Source organism: Plectrocnemia conspersa, unplaced genomic scaffold (assembly GCF_051122295.1).
Source record: "Plectrocnemia conspersa isolate PC_06_02 unplaced genomic scaffold, ASM5112229v1 ptg000005l, whole genome shotgun sequence".
In the NCBI taxonomy this organism is placed as follows: Eukaryota; Metazoa; Arthropoda; class Insecta; order Trichoptera; family Polycentropodidae; genus Plectrocnemia; species Plectrocnemia conspersa.
This window is the reverse complement of record NW_028277169.1, coordinates 25609880-25630016: the sequence shown is the minus strand read 5'-3', so window position 1 is coordinate 25630016 and position 20137 is coordinate 25609880. Positions and strand designations below refer to the sequence as shown.

The window sequence follows — 20137 nt, the reverse complement described above, 5'->3', positions numbered from 1 at the left end:
CTATCTTATATATAATATATTATTTATACACACACTGTGCCACTTTTTACGTTCTTCGATTTCCACATTGGGCGTCTTTATTATTATCTTCTTCACATCATAATTTAATTTTTTATTTCTTATCGACAATAAACATGTTTTTTTTTTCTAGCGCAATAAACATTTCATGCAGCACACAATACGCGATAAGAAACGGTGCGAGATGAAATCTTCATCTCGCGTTTTACGAACTCCATGTCGTAAATCGGGTTACGGTTGCGGCCCACCTCTATTATTATCGATACATAAATTGTTGCGTCTAATTGTTGCTTACGTTGCCAGACGCCGTTTCCGTAACTAGTTTTAACTATAACATTGTCGTTACCGTCACGATCCTTTTTGAAGTCGTAATAAAATTTCAATATCACTCAAAATTATTATTAATAATGAAAACCGATTTTATAATGGTTAACGGACATATTAAGCACGAGACGATTTATGATAATTAAAAAAGAAACGATCAATACAAAAAATATATATATATTAAACATCGTTAAATTTTAATTTTATGATTCACTATTAACATTTAACCCAGAAGCAATATAAATTATATATAATATAATATTTATTCATATTTAATTTAATAGCACAAGTTATGATATTTTTTTGTATATATATCAAAAACTAGTATTGTATCTATTCTAAATAAAATATTATTTATTATATAACATTATTATTATTTAACGATTTTTTTTAGTTTTTTTTCCTAAAAATGATTCAACATTTTTATCAATAAAAAAAATATTATAATATATTTATTACAATGTTGATTCGAAATTGCAATTATACGATAGTATAAAATTTTATGTATCATATGTTGATGCAAATGAAAGCATTGATATGTGTGTAAATATTTCTATTTAAATATGCATAATTATTACTGTATATTTGCTTTTAAGCTCACTAAAAAAAGTATAATATCTGCACTACACTCTCTGGAAGTTGGCCAAGGTTGGCCAAGGACGGAGAATATAGTGGGTTACTTCGGTCGAGTTCGGTCTAAAATATCTCGGAAGTTGTCCGAGGTTACCGAGAACGGGAGGTAAAGTGGGGGGGAGGGGTAATTCAGTCCACTTGGCCAGCTTCGAGCGCTTCCGAACATTTGAAGTCGGAGCTGCTCTTTCGAGCGCGAGCGGTGAAATACTTTCCCTTTCGCTCTCAGGCGTGTTAAATGACGAGAGTGAAAGAGATAATGATATGGTTTTTCGCAAACTGAGATAGAACGAGTAACTCGGTTCAATTTCAGTATGCACATAGGCGTCCTATGGTTAACACGTATGTCGAGCGCTGCATTGTGGTCACGTGGTCAAGTTATAATACTACATGCTTATCGGAGACTTCAACAGACTCTTACTTACATCTTTGAATATTTTAGGGTACCAAAAGGGATCAATTATATTTTTGATAGTATATTCTTCTAACAGATATCGTTATTATATTTTTTTCTATATGAAATAAAATATTTAAAAAATAATTTGTGGTACTTGATTTTGTTAAAAAAAATCGTTTCGAATATCTTTATGTATTTTCCTAGATCGGTTTATATAAATGTCACACCATAACGAATTCTTATTTAGAATCGATGGCGACAAATTCTAGGATAGTCATAGATGTGGTGTTCGTATTCTGAAGTATAATTTTAATGCCTTATGGCATTTTGCAAAAACCGAAAAGATTTTGCGTAAATTGAATATTTACGACCGAAAATTTTTCCCTGATATTGTATCGGTGAGTGCTCACACAAACTTTTATTGTAATTTTAATAATATGACAATTTAAAAATTGCGATTATTTGGCACATTTTTCGATCGCGTCCAAAAATGTCAGCTGTACATAACAGCAGCCGCCGTGCGAACGTCATTCACGGCCGCCGTTTGTGGCAGTGTATCCGCTACTTGGAAGTCTACGACCTCGGCCGACTTCAGTTGAACTTTGGTTCGGACAAGCATAATGTCTACCGTGTCAATTAAAATGGTTGTATTATTAGGGATTTAATTACATCACACTATTTTTGTATTTTTACTACCCTTTGCTTACTCTTCGTTATTAATTTAATAAGCAAAATATATTTTGGCGGCAATATCGTATCGCTTGATTACTAGTCTAATATGTATGTTGGTTTCACAACATAATAAAATTTGAATATAAATATAATTGTAAAAGTTATTTGTTAATAAATATATATTATCAATAATAGACCGATTTTGATTGTAATACGTTGTATTGTTTTAGGCTGATGTCTGTTTTATTTTAGTGCTATATTTTTAATTATAAATTATATGAAAATAATAGCAATGGCTAATATTTATGTTTTTCTCTCAATATCAAATAAATAATTTAAGTTAAAAAATTAAATTTTTGTATTGCGTTAGTGTTATTTTATATATGATTTTTAATTCTCACAAATTTAAACGTAAGTTAAGTCGATAACGTAACGAATGACAAATTTACGATCGAGTCGGTGCTTATGTTGGTCTTCGCTATAATTTAAACTGGAAATACACCCATAAATATAATACGTGTTTTTTTATTCATTTATATAAATTTATAAAATTTATGTTCAGCGTATCGGCGAAAACATCCACGTCCAAAAATAATTATGTTGTTCTAGTTTTAGTGAATCCCATAAAATCACTTTTGACTGCGTGACTCTCGGCTTTTTTTTTTATTTAAATACATTTTGTCCGGACCTATATTTGGTTTCGAACGAGTTTATTAATTTTGATCGGGGTCGCCATAATATAAAAGGAAAACTTTTTTACCATCGCATCGCCTCGAAAAGTTTTTCTCGATTTTACTTTTTTAATAAGAGGAAAAATTTCGACGCACGTTTTCGACGTTAATACAGAATTCGGACTTCATTTAATATTATATGAAATTTTGTCAAGTTTTTTTTTATTTTAAGGATATAAACGTATAAATGGGTGTAAGTAATTTGCAAATTTGAAAAAAATCATTAACGCTTAACAAAAATATTAAATATTCAACGCAACGTTGGAGAAAAAACAACAAGCTTTTTAAGCTACGTATAAAATATAATAATAATATTAAAAATGAAATTTGGATGTCATTGATTATTAACTCTAGTTTTGAATATTTTAATTAGTATGCCGTTAAAATTTTGATGATATAAAATAATAATAGAAAAAATATCTTGCTTTAAATTAGAGTAAACTGTTCTGATTTCGTATCAGGGATGCTTATGTTGATTCAAGACGAGGTGTTTGTTAAATATTATTGTAAAGAAATTTAATTTACGTTAATGTACAGTTTGTATATTTCAGTAAAGTCATCTTTGTGAACTCATGGATTCAGGACGCCAAGGTGGACCAGGATTTGCTATGAAGAGAGAAGCGGTTAAATGGTTTTTCGATTTCTGATGGTCCAAAATTGACGAGTCTCCTCTTAATTTCGAATTTGAACCTCCTCGGTTTGTCGCATTGTCTGGGGTCTATCAGACAATGTATCATTGTCGCATTGACTAGTGTATCAGTCTCTAATACGAAGCCCAATGAACCAGTGGGTAAGGACCTATGTTCGATCATTGAGAATGAGTAGAAATTACTCATATTCTTGCATGCGGTACTTCAATCAATTCTCGGGATCACTGCTAATTAAGTGGCGTAAAAAAACTTTTTTTTCTGAATCCCCAGATTGTACACTCTAGAATTATATTCTAGCATACCTTGTTGGAATTTCTTGTTGAAACATTTTTTTACCTTTTCCAATAAAAATGTGTCGGTTAAATTATTTAGCAACCAGATTAGAGAAACAAGCTAAGTGCTGCACACTAGGTGAAAATATTTTATAAGAAACACAGTGCCATCAAGCTTCTCAAATAGATCCAAACATATTTTAGGCTTTATTGCATATACTTTATTTATGCTGATGAAATCTGTAGTTTTCCTAAAAAGACACCTAAATCGGATACTACTTTTGTGAAATTGTAGCATTTTTTAATTAAATTTAAGTGGTATTTTTGCTTTCATGGGATGATTTTTTTTATGCTAAGTAGTATGAATTAGCAGATAGATTTTAAACAAAAAATTAGAGTAGTTTACAATCTTTAATACAATATATTTTTGAATAGGTATTTTAAATTACTATTAACTTTATTATTATCATTATTAAACAGGAGAAACATTATTAGGGCAAAATTAGAATATTAATTATAGAATTGACGATGTGGCAATGTAGTGAATTACCTGCCGATAATAATGACTTAATACAGTAAAAAAAAAAAATTCACTCTCGGTATGCCAATTTGACTGTGATGTATATTTTTTTATTTAACATAATGTATGGACTGGAAATTCGTTTTGTTTTGGATTATTTTCTGTGAAATTTATGTACGTATAACATAAGTCATTGTGACGTTTTTTAATATTTATTAACAAATAATTCACTATATGACATTACTTTAATAAAGTCCTTTCTTTAGCAAAATAAATTAATAATTTAAAGCTGCGAGGTCCTTGCTTGGTAAATTTGTTTTTCTTCAACGCTGCTTTGAATATTTTATATATGCGTATTTCTAAGGAGCGTCCCAGAAGATTTTTTTTAAAAGGGTCATCTTAAGTTACATATTTCATACAATATCTACTACCCACCCCCTTAAATTACAATAGCCATGTCCCTATCTGGTACTTTTGACAACATTTTCGGGGATATCGCGTCATACCCCGTTGCAAACGTCACCACAGATATTGATATAGGTTGCAGGAAGTTGTTTTGATTAATTTTAAGAAGAATAAACTTTGGTCAGTGCTCGTAATATAAATGATAGGTTTTAAGGATATCTACCGGGGATACTCGACCAACGTTTGACACCGCTACGAAGGTCTACTTAGCCCAGACGACAAATTTGGTTATGGTTTTTGACCGAGGATCAAGGGACGAGTCACGCGTCTGTGGGTGGTTACACGACTTTGCCTAATTGCGGGACAATTTGATCAGACCTTAGAGACGGGCGTTCAATTCTAATTGACGTGACCGAGCATGTAACATTTGCGTTTGCTTTCAATTTTAGCTATAAGCAATTTTAATTTTGAAAATCTGTGAAAACTATTAGCATAACTATTTGGTTTGAACCTATTAAATTCAAAAAGCATTTATTATTTCTTTCAGTTAGCATATTCTTATCATAGACTTTGTATCGTAAATTATGACAATGTAAATGAGATGTTAAGCGAAACGTCGCATTTCTAAAATGTAAAAATCATGGCTATTAAAATAAAAAAATAAAATATAAATATATGACACTTAAATTATAATTACCGGAAATACCATAATTTTACTGCAAAAGTTGAGTATTAATATTAGAAATATAAAAAATATTTTTTTAGAATATGTTTTATAATACTTTTTAATTATAAATAGTAAGTCTATAATATTTAATTTATTTTAACATACTGTCAGATTGGATAAAATTAAGCAATTTTTGAAGCAGTTTATATTTTTCTTTTTACATATTTTTAATAACCAATACAATAGACCAGCGGCATAAGTCGCTGACTATTTACTTGAAAGACCCAGGATCAAATCCCATATGGTATTTTTTAATTTCTATCGTTTTTTGGAAATCTAAATTAGTGATTATTAAATAATTATAATTTCCTAGTCTCACAAATCATACAAATTATAAGCTAATTCAGCTCACAAAGAATATATAATACATGAATTGTCAATATAGTATTCTAATAAATTATTCATACTAATTTGCGACTCTCTCTCGTTGACTTTTTAATGAATATAAATACTATTTTATTATTACTTAAATATAAAAAATAAGCAAACAAAATTTGATTTTTCAATCACATGCGTTTTACTTAAAATATAAAAAAAACTATACTATTTACTATTATTTACAAATTCAACTAAGTTTTATGGACCCTCATTATTGCAATTATATTGACCATGTGGCTGATTGCCAGAAGTGTAGATATATAAAATATATGACACAATATCCATTTAAGGCTTGTTACGTATTTTATGACTAATTCTGAAATAGCATTAATTTAGCAATACGAAGCTTTCTAATCTTATTATAATAGGTTATTTTTCGGTACTTCATTTGACTAATGAAAAACGTTGGACTGTGCTTTTTAAAGCTTTTTAAATATACGTACATGCAAAGCTTTTTTTAAATTTTTAAGCATAAAAAATAATCAATTTAATAATACACGAACACATAACCAGAACTATAAAAAATATTTATAGATATCTTGCGATCGCTCTTAAGCTTGCTTACCCGACCAAAAAACCACATTAGATCTCGCGTCCGAGGTATCTGTTGAGAAAAAATATAGGTAATTTACTATATTATGTAAGCGTGATAAAAAAAAGAGTACACGGCGTTTTAGATTCTATCAAACAATGGCGAACTTTCCACATCAAAAGTTAGGAGACGAGACGAGAAGTTCGCTTTCGCCATTTACGAATTAACGCTCGTTAATCGAATTTCACCGAGAAAGACTGGTTGTCGGAAGACGTCCGAGGCTTTGCAGAATTGTTTTAACGTCGTTAAAAGGGAGTTAAATGAATTTGGCTTGATTTGTTATTCTATTCTATTGTGACGGGCCGTCGTCAAAAGTGTAATTCGGCTTAACAATATTTGGTTAAGTCGTTGGTAAATTAATTATTCAGAATGCAGATCAAGTTTATTTTTGGAAGAAATCTTAATTAGATTAATCTTTCATTTTAGATGTATTGTGTACATTAATATAACAAGAAATAAAATTAATTTTATTAGGGTTTATTTTTACCATTTTGAAATAGCACAACTAGAACCAACATTACAAAAACAAATTTATATCCTTGTGTAAGTTATTTCTCCTGGGAAATCTCGAGAGATATGTAACTCGATTTGTATTAATTCATAAAGAACTTAGATTTCCATATGCATATATTGCGGCCTTACAAGAATACTGGTATAAAATTAAATTAAAACATATATTAAAGTAATTTTATATTCGTATAATATAACAAAGATAAATATTAATAGCAGGCAATTCATTGAAAGATCTACATGCATTTATATTATTATACTGCAACCCTTGTTTAAGGATTTTATATATTACTGTAGCGTATGATATTTATGTATTTATGCAAAAACCAGATTTAATTTATTTATTTGGGTTTTTAAATACGTTATTTATTTTATAATCAATATAAGGAGAATTTTCTATAAGTCGAAGAGACATTAGTAGTACATTTCTTTCGCAGAATACGGTTTGCCTAATAAGTGTTGCCTATTCTTTTGCGACCATAATGGATTAATATTTTCCTAACTTGCTGAGATAATTATTTGTTAGTTTTACTTTTACTCAAACAAGTATATATATATAGTAAAGTATATTGTTTTTTATTTTATTTTTTCACCGTACACTTGTCAGAGTAAAACACAACATCTATCATTCATTTTGAACCTTTTCGTTTAAACCGATTAGATAATGTCACACGTAAAAAGCAATTTCATTTCCTTTTTCTTTGACAAACATAGCAAAGAACTTTGTAGCTTTGCTTCTAATATACATTTAAATTGCAACCATTACACTTGGATACATAACAATAGGATTTTATTGTTTTTATCCTGTATCTACAAGCTCAAAAACTTTTTATAATTAAAATTATTTTTCCTGCATTTATATCTTTCATTTTTAACCTGTAAATATATGATTTGGTATTGAGTGCCACAAATATAGGGCATCCAAATACCCGGACAAATTCATTACCCGGTTCTACGGATATTTCCCGGGAAAGAACCGGGTACCCGGTTCGGTTCCGGGTAGTTTTTGTAAGCCGTTAAGAGTATAATTTTTATTATATTTGAATCTTTGATTAAATATGACGTGATATATTTAATTTTACTTTAATAATTAATATCATTTTTTTTTAAATAAGGTTTTGCAATAAAATCAATATATTATGTAATTATTAATACTTTACTCAATCAAAATATTTTTACATTCCATCGGTAGGTACATATATACATATACTTACATACTACATACATGTGTAACAGTACAAAACCGAAATTTTTATTTTAACACATATTTGGCAATAATAATACAAATTGCACGTGAAAAATACTAAGGAAATAAATTTTAATAAAATTATAAAAGAAATTAGATGATTGTATTTATTATATGTAGGTAGAGAAACAAAGTTTTAGTGATGTTCTTTTTGTAAAAAGTTATATTTTAAAAACACTAACAAATCTAATGTGTTATATTTTCACCCTACAACGCATTAAAATTTATTTTTATTTACAACTGCATCCTTTCGAAATAATCCTTTCGCTTATCTCGAAATCTATAGGTCGCTAAGTGCTGTCCCTTTTTTGTCGTTCAAAGACGTTACTCGCTTAAGATCGCCGATTCGGCTCTTCCATTTAATTTGAAATAATGGAAAAAAATATTTAAATGAAATTAACCGGATACCCGTCAAAAATTACCCGGTTTTCGGTTCCATGAAAAACATGGCGGGTAACCGGGTACTCGGTTCCGGTTCTACCCGGTTCGAATGCCCTACCACAAATATGTATAAATCATTTGAGATTTTAATATATGCTGTTTTAAATATATATAAATGCTATAAATAATTTAAAAAATGATTAATACACTATTTTATACATATAAAAGCTTATTTTTATTAAAATATGTACAGTCTGATTTGATTTAGATTAATCGTCACGATATTTATCGGTGAAATTAGAAAAATCTATTTAAACATAACTTGTGATTATCAATCAGAATTATAATTATAAAATAAACACTAATTTTTATCTAAAATAAAAAATACAAAGGTTTATATAGGAGTATTAGTCATTGAATATACCACTGGTCTATCGTGCTAGTTATTAACTATAATTAGTATATCAATTATAAAGAAGTGGTCAATAAAATTAAAATATAATATGAAGATGGTAAAGAATAATGTAAATAAGTATAATTATAAAAGTAATTACAGATAAAAAATGTGGCGACCACACATATAGGCGCATTTAGAAGGGCGATTGTCTCATTGTTAATGACCTTGACCAAAAACGTTCATTCATTAACAATGAGACAAACATCATGACACAAAAAGGATTTCTTTTGACCACACAACACGGGTTGTTAGGAGAATCTTTTTTGTGACAAAACGGTACGGACGCAATCAATCACCACAATGCAAACCCTTTCCGAAGAATTCGAAAGTCTGGAGCCAAGCAAAAAACTCGCTTTCGGAAATACACATCCGATTTCTCTAATTCTAAGAAGCTACTGCAGCGATTGGCTAGGAGATCGATGTACAATCGCGATTGGCCAGCTAGCGTGCAAGACCGGTCTCCAACGAGGAGAGGGCAGACGGCCCAAGGCAGACGGTCCGAGATACTAGACGACTGAGGCACGAGACAAGAGACGTCACCAGACAGCAGAGCCAGCGACGCAGACAACCAGAGAGCCATCCGGAGGAACCAGCCACGCGCCCTCACCGACAGACCTGAAGATCACACCTGACAGTCGCCGAACGCAGCCACAGAGCCCCAAGACATCATCACCTGCACACCTTCATCGCGAGAAACGTCACGCAGTAATCATCCATAGTCAAAATTGTAATTATAACTTAATGAACAATCTAATAGGATTCACCGAAGAGTCTCATTGGCCGCGAGGTGAACCACCCCTAGGGCTACGCCTCCTAAATAAATATTAAGTAAATAACCGAATATTAGTATTATATATTAATCTTTGCTGCACGAATCTCCAAAAATAAAAATATATGTAAAAAATATTTTTTTAAGTTTTGGTAGTTTAATTCTAAACACGTTTCACACTAATAAATGCTTTAGTAGTTAAGTCTTGTTATATAAATGTTTTGAAATTCGTTTAGTCAAATTTACAACTTTCCTTCAAATAAATACCAGATGAACCACGCGAAATTTGTGACTCACTCTCCGAGCTCTCACGAAAGCTTGAATAGGCCCTTGACCACAAAAAGGTTATGGACCTCTGACCTATAGACATTCTACGACCCTCTTTAGAACACTGAAACAGCCATCCTAAAAACGTCACGAGCAATTGCCATGCCTTGTGTAATAAATATAAATTACTCGCTATTATGAATGTTTTGGTAATATAATTTTTTTATAGTATAAATTAAAATTATTTTTAAATATAAAATTGACTTTGTAGTGGTAATGAATATTTAATTAGTTTATCGCGTAACAAAGTTAATATTGTGCGAATGGCTTAAGATGATTTACGCTCAAAGTTTTAAAGCTCATTTCAGCTACTAAAATATATTATAATAATATTTATTTAATTCAAGGCTTTATCGATTTTATTTTAATAGCATAATTTCCGCAAACATAAAAAAAGATCAGCCCTAAGGACTATATAAAAACTTATCAAAATAATTTTTTAAACACATGTTCATTGCTATGCTTCATAGAATATTATTTTGCTAGAAAAAGTATTTTATCTCTTAGTATTGATTATTATAATTGCAATTAAAATTAATTATTTTTATTTCGTACGTGGTTTCAAGATCATTGAATTTGGATTGATAAACAGAAACTGACACCAAATCTATCGCGCTTACCTTTGAATCGTAAGTCGTATATCCGAGCTTTAAGCTTTGAGCTTTTGCACGCGCTGTTTGCGGTCAAAACTCAATTTATTTCCTTCACAAATATTTATGCGGAGGCATAAATAAATTTCGTTATGTTCATTAAGCAAATATTGTTTCAGCTTTGCACATTTCGCGTGTTTGATCACGAAGCCTCGTTCGAAATTGATAACGACTTTAAATCATTCCCGCTGCGCCTAAAAATAAATATAATACACGAACAAATACGACATTATCTCTTGATGTACGAGAGCTTTTTGCTGCGCGCCATGTTTCAAAGTTATCGGACGGAATGTTTGTTAAAGTAATTTTTAACATGCGATAAGCTCGTCGAGTGTGAATAATCGCTTCGTAAAGTCTGCAGTGTTACGTTTGTTGTTATCGTGTAATATAATACGCGAATTAAGACACATTGCCGTAAGGAGATTCATTATACGCTCTATTTATATAGACGACACGTATGATGAATTGTATTTGGGAAATGTAATAAACATTAACGATGCGAAGATGAAACGTGTAATAAGTATAAGTCAACATGTATAAATTTATAAACTTCTTAGATTATATATTAAATTTTACCATTGTCTATGGCAGGAGTCGACTAACTTTTAGTCCCATGGGCGAGCAACTCGGTACTTAAATTATTTCAAAAGTATATTCAAGGTAGTTTTTTATGTAAAGAAAAATATTCACGACCTTTTAAACAATATTTTGCTCGATCTGGAATACTGCAGGGATTCAATATGAGTCCCTTACTTTGTCTTCTCTCTATGAAGCGATTGACTATTCAATTTAATGAATATTTTCACCAAAAATACCATTGAAGCAAGAATGGAGATTTAGTATGCACATCGGCAAAGTTTTCATTGTGTGAAGCACTTGTCACTAAATTAATTATTGATAAATCGCGTTCTATAGTTTGTAGTTTCTTCAATCATGTCTTTACTATGTGAAAGTACTTATTATCGGTATAGAGCATTAAGAAAAAAAATCTCAGATAGTCTAAACTACAAATTTTCTCAATGCGACAAATATTTCAATCATTTTTGATTTATAGCGTGTACTTTGAGATTTTAGCTGCATAAAGGTTTCTCACGGTAGTGGTCTATTTTAAACAAGGAAACATTTTTTAATTTTATTTTTTTATGATTCATTAGCATTGGTTTATCTCTCCAATTATAAATAAAAAAAGTCGTTTGCTTGATGAACTTAACATTAATAAAGAAAATGAGAATGATTTACAAGTTTAAATTTTTGTTTTATTTACTACTAAATAAAAAATGACATTTTTTTTCATAACTGCATAGTATTTTCAGATTAAATACAATAATTTTTATAAAAAAGTAGGGTTACGCAAAAGGATTTTTTTTGTATTATATAAATAAAATTTGAATGCATCAAAATGAGATATTTATTGCAAGGATATTCATTTTCATTTTTACTTTGTAGAGTAAATAAAAATAGCTCATCTGTATTGATATTCTTTTAAGCTAATATATAGCTGGTTGACACAATTTACACAGCAGTTATCTTCACTGGTGTTAATACACTAACCATCCAAATCTTATTAAATATCTAAAATAAATTGTAATTAGATACCATCTGTATTTTTAAAGCATTTAAACTATTTATATTATTAAATTAAATAGTTAACAAACTTTGTAAGAGTTTTATAATAAATATTACTATAATTTTATTACTATGTTTTAACAAATTTAAGAGATCAGTATGCTTTACAGCTTTATTTATAAGTCAGATTTAAAAGTATAATATATTGCCATAAAACTTAAAGGAAATAAAATTTCTTAAAAGTAAATCATCTAAATTTTTATAAAATTTTTAGTGCTATGTTTTTTTAATTTCTAAAAAATAATTTTAATTAAATAAAAACTGTATTTTAATTACATAAAAATAAATGCAGCGCTAACTTTTTAGATATTATGTTATTCCAAGTAAAAAAAATTTAGATTCCCTATTAATAAACAATGTCAAAAAAAGAAACGTTAATATTTGACTCTTAGTGAATTTGTTTTATTTTAATTCACAACACAAGAGCAATTTAACTGCATAGCGAAACTTTTAGAATTGTAAACTAATTAATTGCCGTCTTACTAATTAATTTACAATAGTCTTAAACCTTTAAAATTTCAGTAAAAATAAAAATATTTAAGCTGACATTTTTATGTAGCGGCTGATGTGTGTGACACGGACAAAAAATAACAGATGAATAATATTTTCAGTTACGAGCGACTGTGATAAAGGAAGACTCACCAAAAAACTTTGTAATTAGTTACCTAAATCAGCGAATTTGATAACAGTTGCATTTGAGACACTCTTGAGAATGGACGTATTTTAGAATAACGGCCAGAAATTTGTATTGACAATTACGCTTTCAGAAATATTATGTCACAGAGCATCACTTAAGACACTATCTCGGCAATAGAGACTGTTTTATCTAGACGTTTGATGGCCTTGAAATTTTTGCAAAGAGCACAACACCACAGAGCCCGCCTTCAGGGCTCCGCCCTTAGTCGCACCTTCTCTCAAAAAGTTACAATTCTACACAATGGTCCTCATTGATGCTCTCAGAAACACATAAACAAAACCCAAAGAGATACTGCGCCCAGCAGAGAAGGCCTGTATCACAGTACCTACACCCTCCAAAATAGCGCTTCGCAGCAGCCATATGATACGTGAATTCTAGCCTAAATTAAAAAAAAATGTATTATCCAGTACGATAGATTAGTGGTATAAGTCAGTGTGTTTTACTGAAAAGACAATATGCACCTTAAGTGTTTTTAAATTTCTGCAGTGTTTGGGAGATCAAAATCAGTGATTATAATATAATTATAATTCATCTGTGAGATTTTTCTAATCTCACAGATTAATTGTTAAAATAATTTAAGCTAGGTCGTTACATCTATTTATTGTCAGCTATAATATTAATTTCTAATAATTAAAATAAATGTCACTGGTTTATAGACTTTAATTAAGGTTTGGTACTACTTGCTGTGTTTACCCAGTTGTAACGCATTGGGCTAATGCTTGACATATTGCAATAGAAGATTTACAATAAGCAAAAAAATGCAAATATGCTGTTTTAGATAGTTTAAAAATGTAGCTCACAATAAATATGTATTATTAAAGGTCTGTATCGCATATTAATAGCAGTTTTATGTTTTATTATGCTATGCAACACAAATTCTAAATAGCAAGATATAATTAAATAATTTATAACAACAGTTTTTATAATTCATTACAATTAAACTTTTGATGTATAAATTCTTAATTATTCTTGGCACGACAGCAAGATTTGTTTTTAAAGTTATTTAAATGTTGTGGATAAATTGTATTATGAAACTAAAATGCTACAGAAAAAAAATCTTGTTTATATGGTTTTACATAAACCTAATAAAGTTAGCTGTTATAAAATAGCATATACAAATATAATTGGCTTAAGATATGTATATAATAGTATTTATATTTCATGATAAATATACTTTTCAAAGGATTTCGGTTTTGTATTTATAATTTTCATTTGCATTAATGGGAATCAAAATTTTACGACATATATTATAGTATAATTATTTAAATGTGTCTATTATAATTTTCTGTGACTTGAAAACTACACAAAACTAAAAAAAATATTAAGGCTTTACTTTTAATTTTCACAATAATTGTTATTTTAATTTAAAGAAAGCCAAATCGCATTATTAATTAGTAATGCAAATAATTAAAATAAATAGATACATAATATATAAATGCAGCAAAACTTATTTTCTTCATAATGACTTAACTTTTTTATGACAGAGAAAATAAATTATAAAACTATTCTATTATTAAGCTAAATGTATATATTGTTTAATAATACATTATAATATTGGTAATTTGACACCAAATTAAATTATTGACTGTCATCATACACGTTTAATCACGACTGAAAGATCTTCGTCTCCGTCGTTGTAATTCCCTCTGTCTTCCAACAATGCCAGCAGGAACAATACCCCAAAGCGATTGAACTATTAAACTGGTAATGGGATTTGACTCGGGTGACCGGCTTTGAAAAATTAATTATCGCTCAACAAAATGGAAGAACAACGTTAGCAAGAACTACATTACTTTCCAATCCAATTATCGCGACAGAATTTTTATTTTATTATTTAAAACAAAAATTCATCAATAACAGGTATAACAGTATAGAATTTTTCGCTCATCTTTTATACATACATACATTTATAAATCTCAAGTGACCCACATTCGTTTCGGATCGCAACACAAATAGATGGGTTATAAATTTTCCCATCAAAAGGAATCGCTAGTCGAAAAACACTCAACAGCATACATTACGTTATTTTTTAATCCTGATGTTTTTCATCATGTCAAATTTTCGCATAGATTTTCACTAATGTTTTTCTACATTAGAGAGCAATAAAATGCTTTTTTTAATAATAAAAATATAATAAAATGGTTATTTTTATTTTAGTCTACATCTATTGGATCTCGATTGCACGGATGATTTAACTCGGTTATTTGAGCGATTGTAAACAATTTTTTATCTATGGCGGTCGATTGTCGAAGGAATATTTCAGCCCTTTGTGGGTTCAAGTGTCCAGCTTGAACCCACAAAGGGCTGAAATATTCCTCCTCGCGGTTGTTTTTTTTTTAATTCCCGGGACTCGATGTTTTTTTATTTAATTTAAATTCGCTATTGCAATCGTCATTAAATATATTATTTATATATTACATATGTATTTATTTACACATACAAAAAATACAACATTAAAATACTTGAGCTTAGTATTTTTTTTAAATTAAATAAATAAATTATAATTCATAAACATTGGACCATGCTTTAAATGCTTTAAAAATTGACGTTATACAATTATTAAATTAAGCTGATGTATCGATATAGTTATATTAATATCATATTATGCATTTTAACATGTATGTTCATATGTATTAAATATTTATAAAATAATCATCACACATGCGATTAAACCTAGCGTTCAATCTTATATGTATATCTCTCCATAATAATCGCACTCAAACCCCAAAATTTTCCACAGTTCCACATTGCGTCACATTACGTTTTGCTCGAATTATAAATTCATTCTCAATTATGAGGCTTAATAATGTAGCTTTGGCTCTTGAATTAATCCGAAATACCCTTCGGGGTATCGCTACGGCTTGAATAATTCAAATCTTTGTCAATAGTCGTCCGGACATGGGCCGGGTACTGTCGTTTATTAATTCAAGCAATTTCCACTGTTATACCCTAACGTAAACTTGATAGCCGTAGTTTTTTCCACGTTAACGTTATATCATGAATGATGAATCTTCCGAGTCTCGCGTCTGTTTCCCAATCAGGCAATCAATCACGCACTACATATCTTGTAACGTTTCCCAAGATTGAATTACGGTCAGTTTCGGACACATTCGAGGCTAATGATAGAACGTTGAACTATTTTTTGTCTAACATTATTATATTGACATTACCTACATATACCCGGCAATTCAATATTGTAAAGCAAAATTTGCAAAACCCACGCTACTACACACTTTTCTGTACTAGAGTAGAAAAAATAATAATGGGACTTTAACGTGTTTGCATTCGATTTTTTTAACTCGTTCAAGCAATCAACTATATAGGTATGTTTCTGTATATGCGCTTCGAATTCTGTAATTATAGGCTTGCTAGTAGTTAAAGTTAATCGGAAAATTGCACAAAATCTGTAATTACGGAGTGAAATAATTTTATATGATTATTAGACAGTTACACAAGTTGTATTTGTAAAATTGGTGCTTTAGACTTGCTTCATTATATGACGCCATCCGTTTCTATAATATACTAGTCATCTGTATCGTTCGTGTGTCATCCTAAAAGCAATGCTAAACTTCAATAAAAGCCTTTTGTCTTTTAAGAAAAATGTCTTTTAAGACTACTAAATAATGATTTTATTGCTTAAAGATTAACTCACGACACTGTGACATAAAATTGACTATGAAAAAAACATGTTGGGGAACTTCTTCTTAATTACTGTAACCATGACATAATAAGGATGATTTGAAAAAAAAATTTCACATAAACAAAAAGTAATTATTCTCGAATGCATTCTTTTGTTGCGAAACATATCACCGGACGACATAAAGTCACAATATTCCCGTTGCACAATTTGACCTCGGAAGGATCTCCATCAAGCAAATGTCACTTAGAGGTGTGGACATATTTCTTTGGCCGAATGGCTGGATGGTCGCTGTATGGTTGTGATTTATCAACGAGCTTTGTAACCCTTGATACTTTAGGCTGGTATTCACTTAGGAAAGGTCAGATACGAGAGATGGCATACGATCATAGACGGTCAGGGCCAAAGATGGACACACTACACCGTCACTGCCACAACTACAAGACCTCTGAGGACCATCCACTGGACATCATCCCTCCACCAGCTTTTCTACCACCACTCGGAAAGTAACGTTACTCGTCTACCATAGTTTGTCGCAGTATATAATAAATTATTGTCAGTTTCCAATGGGGTCTTTCTGGCTACAAAGTCACACCTCTTAAGATTGGAAAAATGTAAAACATTACTTTAAAATAAATTCCTGGTACTTGACACATTTTTTCGTTAAATATAGAATGTATATAAAATTTTTGAAATAATTTGGTGTTATTAATTAACTTTTAAAAACACAAATAATGACAAAAATGAGATTTTATTTTTGTTTTTTTTTCTAAAAATATAATGAAATATTTGGATAGTCACTAATGTAATGTTATGATCAATATGCTTATGCTATTGCTTCGCTCAAAACAAAAGGTATTGACCTCAATCGAACGCGTAGTTAATGATTATTTAGTCTGTATTAGTACTAAAAGGGAGCGCGTAATTCCGTCGACTTAATTGCCAAAAATAAACCCGTTCACTATTTGTCAAAGCTGCTAGTATCAATAATATGAAAGTGATAAGACTTGATAAGACTATTAATGCATATTACACTGCCTTATTTGATTCAAAAATATATAGATATATTAATATGCAACAATGAACTTTTAAAAAGCCATAAAAACAAAGGCTTTTCAAAAGTTATTCACATTCGATACTCATCTATTACCACCACACACATTAAAAAGGACAGAATAGCGTAGTCCATAACGTCTCAGACTAATAACCCTGATGTTGCGGGCTCGAGCCCCGGCAGCGGTACTCAAATTTTTACTTAAGAAATGCGCTTTTATAAAATAAAACCGGCCCCAATTATATTTATTAACATATAATCCACGATTCCGAGACTTTCATTCTGCTGGTTAAAGATTACTTGTAGGTATTCATTATATCTGATTGACTAACTCAGTTGGTACAGATTTACTCTGTTGTAACAGGGTAAATCTGTCAGGTTAAAGCAAAACCACAGCGAACCAGAGACTAGAGAGACAAGATATGCTGATTTAATTTTTAAAACCACTCTACAACTCTTCTTCATTTTTATTTAATATCGGTATCTTACGACTACATTTGTACCAGCTTACTGGCTCATAAGTCACACAACTAAGCTACTAAACCTTATAATTAATTATTATGTATTTAAGAAGATAAATAATTTATTTTTTGCTTGTAATGATTATTTAAAAAAATTTTAAGCTACGACAAAATTGTCCTGTAATGTATTCTGTTTATTAGAAAACATTTAAATAGTAACCGAACCTAATGACAAAATTTTAATAATAAAAAGCTAACGGTATCTTAATGAAAAATATTTATGACATAATCTTTAGTATTTATGTAATAAATTATTTAAATTAAAATAAATTAATATAACTTTTCACTGTTATTTTAGTATATTTTTTTAATAAAAATCACATAATAAATTACCTAGAAATAAATATTTCAAAAACATGTTTACTATGTGGTGAATCATTAAAGATTAAGATTTTAGAGTTTTTTTTTCACTTAAAGAGCAATCAGAATTTAATCTAGTTCATATCATACAATTACTCATTTTCATTAAAAAAGTAGGTATACTAGAATTATAATATATTTCGAGTTTTGTCGCAGTGTGACATAGATTTTCAACTATTGAAAAAGATAATAAATAAATGCTTAGTGTGTTTAAAAAGACATGCTGAATTCCCACAACATATTATAATTTAAATAGTTGATTAAGAACCATCCAACAAATTATTGCTTTAACTTAAAAATTCGCAACAGGACGAATTATATTTTATTTAAAATGACTTAAGTTTTTGTTATAATATTATATATATTATATTTATGTTTTATGAAGTAATGATTTTTCACTACTTTTTTTGCGATAATATTCCAGTATATATACAAGCAATACACCAAACATCAAAATTTGTATGACTTGCTATTACTCACCAATTCAAGTGAAAATTGTAAATTCAATAAATAATCAATTATAAACTTCTAAATAATAATCGCAATCAACCTAATAATATTGAAACGTTTCAATCGCAATTACCTTATACATTAATCATTCAAATCCATTAGCCGATTGCTTATTGAGTCGAGGTTTTTTTAGTTAGGTTAACTTATCGACAAACAGTATCCAACATTACCCACAGAAACGTTTCTCAATATCCAGCAGACAGTACCTGTCGATGTTTGATTACTTAAAATTATGTTTTGCCCAAAGGTAAACTCGTGATCCGTCATTATCGATCAATAGCGTTATACATGTAAACATGACAAGAACCAACAATTAACTTTTATCGATATGACAAACTGTTATATAAATAGACAGATCTATTTATACAAAAAAGTATGATGGACACACACATTTAAATTAGTAAGAGCGTATAATAATATGTTTTCCACAAAAATAATCAGATTTTACATTAAATCAAACATACTTTTTTTATGTATGTATACATACAGTTACTCAAATAAATAACTGTGATTACCTATAATTTTTCATGCCAATTTTAAACCGTTTTATCAACACAGACAACTCTATAATAACTGAGATCTTATGTTTAGATAGAGTTAAAAATTTGCATTCAATTATGTACTGCTCTGACCGAATGCTCATTTTGAAACTATTAGAGATTCGTATCGCAGTTAACCTGTTACGTACTGAACATACCCGGAGGTTACAAACGAGGCGTCGTTTCTACTGTCAATAGCATAAATCAATTGTGACCAACCTGTAATTACCCTTGGGGCAAGTCATGATCCCATCTAGTACAAATGCGGTTCCGAAATTTTGACTGTTCGGGATAAATTGAAGACTTAATCTATCAGTAGTGGATATGAATATATGTTATATGATTTTTCATTTGCATTTATAATTGCGTGTGTCATTGTATGTCGATCGATTTGTTGTTAATGAAGAACTGTAAATCGGGTGATTAACGATTGTGTCGTAAATAATGGTTATGGTGGCAATAAATCAATTATGTACAGCACTGCCATATAAAAATATCAACATTCATTATGGCAAATGTGATTTTACAATTTGGTAT

The 20137-nt window shown here is 29.6% G+C and overlaps 1 protein-coding gene across 7 annotated transcripts in view; it reads right to left on the bottom strand.

Moving 5' to 3' along the window:
- The window catches only part of LOC148235298 (monocarboxylate transporter 8-like), a 306309-nt gene that overhangs the window by 19289 nt on the left and 266883 nt on the right, over window positions 1–20137 (bottom strand). For 5 of the 7 annotated variants that reach the window (XM_088186597.1, XM_088186602.1, XM_088186596.1 and 2 more), the window contains one exon: window positions 6290–6328. The exons of the other annotated variants lie outside the window; for them this stretch is intronic. In XM_088186597.1, coding sequence (XP_088042723.1) covers window positions 6290–6328 — 39 coding nt within the window. The remainder of the gene's footprint in view (window positions 1–6289; window positions 6329–20137) is intronic. 7 annotated transcript variants of the gene reach the window in all.